This window comes from Centroberyx affinis, unplaced genomic scaffold (genome assembly GCF_046629955.1).
Source record: "Centroberyx affinis isolate AG114_WGS23_722 - 3 ecotype Tasmania unplaced genomic scaffold, CSIRO-AGI_Caff_v1 ptg003383l_1, whole genome shotgun sequence".
NCBI lineage: Eukaryota > Metazoa > Chordata > Actinopteri > Beryciformes > Berycidae > Centroberyx > Centroberyx affinis.
The window spans coordinates 34511-40112 of NW_027281371.1; the positions used below are offsets into that span (position 1 = coordinate 34511).

The window sequence follows — 5602 nt, forward strand, 5'->3', positions numbered from 1 at the left end:
TGAATATTGCTTTAAGCTCAACATAAGTCAGCTGTCAGGTTCCAGTCTGTGTGACTCAGTTTGGTTTCCTGCTGTTGGACTGAAGGTTTGTTTGGGATTCAGTCGATGTGAAGCAGCAGGTTTTGTTCTTCAGCTTTTTTAAAGTTTGTTTTGGGGAAGAGTTTTATCACATAGAGATAAAACAATATATATATATATATACATATATATGTTATATCTCTATGGTTTATCAGCTCCGGCCGACCGCCAGCTACAGCCGAGGCTTCGTCGTCACGGCGACGCCGGCGTCACCACGGAGACCAGTTTTTTGTTTTTGTTCCAGTGTGATGTGTGATGATGTGTGAATATCAAAGCGACTCTCTGTGTACATACCAGTTGTTTTCTAACCGGTCGTTTTCATATTGTGTTAAAGAACATATGAACATATGAAGTATTTTTTAAAAGTTGTTCGGTGGTTTTGCTAATCGTAAAGTTTTCCAAGGAGATGAAACATTTTAGAAAAAAATCAGATTTTTATTTTGCTTCCACCAGCTTTTCAACAAACTCTGTATCACAAACTTCCTTCATGCTTCTCTTTCTTTTTTATTCATCTGTTTTTTATATATTTTATTCTGTTTCAGGTATTTTTTATTTTATTTATTTCTTTAGTTTTTATGTCTTTCTGATATTTTTTTTAATTTTGTATCTTCACTTTTTGTGTTTATGGTATTTTTTTTTATTTATTTGTTTCTTTTTGTATGTGTTTCTGACCTTTTAGAGTAAGGCATTTTTTTTTTTTTTTTTTTTTTGTATTTCTGATATTTCGGCTCCTCCCTGTAGCTGTGACCCCTCTGTATAATCTCATAGCGCCCTCTAGTGGTTTGGAGAGGAACTGTTCTTACAACTAGATTCAGCAGAGCAACTGATGGGTCAAAGTCACAAATGTTAACAACTTTAATTAGTTGCTATGGCAACCGGAGAGCTGGCCTGGGATGTTTTTTTTTATTTTCTCCTGTTTAGTTCTCATGCGTGTTCAAGAATTTGGAGAAAACCTGTCAGACAGAACACATGGTGGTAAAATAATAATAATGACATCATCGTCCCGTTATAAAAACAGTAAACAGTAAACAGCGCCCTCTAGTGGATAATAGATATAATAGTGTGGGCCTGTTTGTGGGCTTACTGACTGTTTTATTTTCACCTCCAGCCTCATCGCCGCTGACTCGGAGACAGGAAACAGAATCGCGGCGTGTTCATACCCACTTCCTGTCCCGCCCCTCTGTGGCTGTAGAGACGTTTGTTCTTCTGCCTGTAAAACAAATCAGAGCTTCTGGATATTGATCTTACTGTCTGTTCCTCTGGTCTGTGGTCTGTGCTGCATGTCAGTGGCTAAAATAACAAGATAATAAACGTAATGATAAATACAGTAAGGGCTATATCTATCTATCTATCCATCTATCCATCTATCCATCTATATATCTATCTATCCATCTGTCTGTCTGTCTGTCTATCTATCTATCTATCTATCCATCTATCTATCTATCTATCCATCTGTCTGTCTGTCTGTCTATCTATCTATCTATCTATCCATCTATCCATCTATCTATTATCTATCTATCCATCTGTCTGTCTGTCTGTCTGTCTATCTATCTATTTATCTATCTGTCCGTCTATCTATCTATTCATCTATCTATCCATCCGTCTGTCTGTCTATCTATCTATTTATCTATCTATCTATCTATCTATCTATCTATCTCTTTTTTCCTTCCTTCAGATTTTTTTTATTCCAGGTGTTTTAACGGACTCAGCTCTGTTTGTCAGTCGCAGGTTTTCTCCTCTAGGGGGCAGCAGAACGGCCGCCATGCTGCTTGCCTGCAACCAATTTGCGCGACGAAGAAGAAACAACACCTTCAGAAAGAAAGCGACAACGAAGAAGAAGAAGAAGCAAAACAAAACGCAGTGCAGGCTGCAGGTTCGCGGTATGTTACAGTCACAGAGGCTGAACGTTATTTATTGATACCTTAAGTCGTAATGTATTGTACGAACTGTAAATCTTATAGGAGTATCTTAAAGTTATCTCGCTCTGTAGCCTCAACCCGCATGGAGACAGACAACTCCACTCCGAATTCCATTAAAAAATTGGCAAATTAATGTTCCCTTGCTTATCGGCAAACACAAACACCTGGTAGAACATTAATTAAGATCTTTCTGGAATTATTAGGTTCTTCTGGTAAATTCGGCATACACCTGATCCGCCAAACAGAACTAATATTTCAACAAAGTCAACTTCTATAACAGATCCGTACCGCCCCGCGCGGTGTGTTCCGGTGGAAGACTGTGGCAAGAACAGATGAACCCCGGCTAGAAGTTGAAGTGTTATTGGAGTGTGTGGTGGTGTTTGGTGGATTGTTTGTGTGCCGAAGTCAGCAGCCGCTCCCGGCGGTGCAGACGGGGTGTTCAGTCCCGCTGTGCTCGGTGTGTTTTGGGCAGAAATGTCGGTCCAGTTCCCCTGCCTGTCGTTCCGCCAGCCGTACGCCGGCCTGGTCCTGTCCGGGGTGAAGACGGTGGAGAGCCGCTGGAGGCCGCTGCTGGCCCCGCTGCAGAGCCGCACGCTGGCCGTGCACATCGCCCAGCGGGACTGGGAGGGAGACGACTGGGGGGCGGTGCTGACGGACGCGCTGGGGATGGACCGGACACAGATACAAGCGCTCCTGGAGTCCGGAGAGAGGTTCGGCCGCGGCGTGGTGGCAGGTAAAACTAACGCACCTCAATGTTTGTGTGTGTGTGTGTGTGTGTGTGTGTGTGTCTGTGTGTCATTCGACAGTTAATATCACAGTATATAAGATGTCAGATTTGTTTTTCTTCCCAAACTTTCCAGACTTTGAATTTACCATGATACCACATTAATGTTCCAGACTTTTCCAGAGCGGAGTGACAGTCTTGTGTTGTCAGTGTACCTGTGCTGCCTTCAGGTGCCAAAGAAATATCGTATTTACAAGCTGAGCGTATGAACAACCCAACAAAATGCTAAATATGATGGGAAACTCATTTTCTCATTTTGCTGCTGCAGCTGCTTGTTATTTCCCACCAAACGGACCTGAACGTGCGACAAGTCTAATATTCAAACTGCTGATACCAAATATTCAGGATCATCTTCCTGCCCCGAGCAGCTCTCAGCTTTTCCTTCAGAGTTTTATCTTCAGGTGGAAAAACCTCTGAAACGTTTTAGAGCATCATGGGAAACTGAAAGCAGAACCGGTTCAGGTGAAACGAGATGAGGGAAGAGACCGGATTCAGAATGTTTCAAGGCTAGGGATGGGAATTGATCAGATTTTATTGATACCAATGCCATTGTCGATTCTGCTTATCGGTCCGATTCTTTATCGATTCCCTTATTGATTCCCGATCAATTGTCTGTGTGGAAAACAGTTAGGCCTACACAGGTTTTCAGTGTCATGCAGCTGTTTTATCTCTTGAGTCTGAACAGTGTGGAGCGTCTGCCTCTGAACATCTGAACATGTCCAAATAAATTACAATGCTGCTTTTCTTAAAAGGAAATAACTTGGAAAACAAATATAAAACTGACTGATAAAATAAACAATTCTAGGCATGTATGAATAAATTACAATAGTCCTTTTCAAAAGGGAATAAGCTTGAACCAAATATAAAACTGACACATAAAATCAACAGTGCAAAGCAGCTGCAATGCGAAACTGTCAGAGAAACATGTGGCATCGATAAAAGGAATTGATAACGGAGTCATACGGTTCTGTTGGATCGGACCATTTGGAACCGGTTCTCAACTGGAACCGGTTCTCGATTCCCGTCCCTAGTCAAGGCTGATGCATAAATTGCCGTCGTTGTTTACCGTCCCCCTCGAAACAACAACCACACCGGACCGCCGCTCAGCTGACACCTACAGCGTAACCTAGCAACCACCGGCCTGCAGCGTCCAATCACCTGAGGGCGAGGTTTGTAAACACTGGAGCAGAAATCAAGATGTAGGAAAGAGAATGTGGAGTTTTCATCAGAAATGTCGGTTATAGTTTCTAGTTAGCTACACTTCCTGTTTACACAAACCCTATTGGCTGATTCACGCACTGAGCCAGGGGGCGTGTCCAGGAGAGATCCTGGGTGGGCGGGGCTAAAGCCTCCATGAGCAGAGGATCTACCAGATTCTTTTGTGTAGCAGTGAACCTAAACTGACACATACAAGACGACCAGTGTAGTATTGATCCATTCTACAATCAATATGTAACCAATCAAACTGCATCAGATCAGACTGGAGCAGATCCAGATTAATAAAAGGACATCTGATATCAGACCTGATATATGGGCTGATTTTCCCAGGAGCACCTGAAGGCAGCACCTGGTTAACCCCGTCCCGTCTCTCTCAGGTCTGGTGGATGTGGGCGGGACCTGGCTTTGCCCCGCCTCCCCGCCGGAGGAGGAGCTGCGGCGGCTGCAGCGGTCGGCCGTTCTGATTGGTCTGCAGGAGAAGCACCTGACCCGGCTGACCAATCCACGCTGGCTGCAGGCTCCGCTCCGCCTGAGAGGAGGGAGAGACGTCTGGACTGTGGAGATACCTACTGAGCTGCTGCCCTGACACACACACACACACACACACACACACACACACCAAAAACTTTAAAAATGACCCCTTAACTTTATCCCTGAAATCTCCTTAATTTCTCATCACATAAACATTAATTATCCATTAAAATAACATCTTTAATAAAGTAAGGTTAGTTTCATGGGTTTATAAGGGATTTATTCATGGGTTGGTTCACAGAGACTCTAGAAATTAAGGGATTTTTCATGTCTTTTGTGCAGCTTTACAGGTTATTAATGAGTTATTAATGAGTTATTAATGGAAAGTTCCTGTCTGCCTCAATTTTACATTAAATTAGAAAGTAAGCAGACAAACATTAAGGAGAGTTTAAGGAGGTTTTGATGGGGTCTCTTCCATTAATAACTCCCTTAACTCATTTTAAGGGGATTTTGCATGAATTAAGGGGTGAATTAATGTAAATGTAAGGGATTTTAAACACACACACACACAGACACACACACACACACTCTCTCTCTTCCAGCCCAAGGGACCAAAAACAAATGTCGTCCTCATGTGTTTATAATGAAATATATTCAGTAATCTGTCTGGGGAGCAGAAAACTGAGCAGCCAACAGACACCATGATATTATTAAACAGAACAGAACCAGTTATGCTGATGAGGTCTTTAATTTAAATGCTAATTAATAAATTAATTAGCAAATATTTCCATGTCAACATGCCTGTCTTCACAGCATCTAATGACATCATCGTCTCTGTAGAGGGATGATGTGTTGTTCCACACACACACACACACACACACACACACACCTGGAGGACAGCAGACTGACTGCAGAACTCAGTTGATATTTGTGTTTTCATATTTCTGTAAATCTCCTTCCTCACTTGCTGCTGTACTGAGACGTTTCAGCTGTAGAATAAATTTTATTTTTGAATACAAATCAGTCATCAGTCATCTCTCAGCTGTCGGCTCTGCAGGGTTTCAGTGTTTGGAGCTGCTGTGGTTTAAAGAGTTTAAAGAAGTTTAAACTCAACAGAAAGTTTTCCTCATGT

The 5602-nt window shown here is 42.4% G+C and overlaps 1 protein-coding gene across 1 annotated transcript; it reads left to right on the forward strand.

The window, feature by feature from the left end:
* The first annotated feature begins 2323 nt into the window (after nt 1–2323).
* On the forward strand, nt 2324–5383 carry LOC139660785 (protein EOLA1-like). Its single transcript, XM_071539016.1, has 2 exons — nt 2324–2730; nt 4377–5383. The coding sequence occupies exons 1-2, from the start codon at nt 2472–2474 to the stop codon at nt 4583–4585; spliced, it is 468 nt and encodes a 155-aa protein (XP_071395117.1). The 5' UTR covers nt 2324–2471; the 3' UTR covers nt 4586–5383.
* Nucleotides 5384–5602: the final 219 nt, after the last annotated feature.

What these genes read in the sequence shown, in the direction of transcription:
- LOC139660785 (XM_071539016.1), top strand. Translation starts at nt 2,472, where the DNA reads ATGTCGGTCCAGTTCCCCTGCCTGTCGTTCCGCCAGCCGTACGCCGGC. An exon ending in CGGCCGCGGCGTGGTGGCAG is followed by an intron (nt 2,731 to 4,376) that starts GTAAAACTAACG and finishes CGTCTCTCTCAG; the next exon opens with GTCTGGTGGATGTGGGCGGG.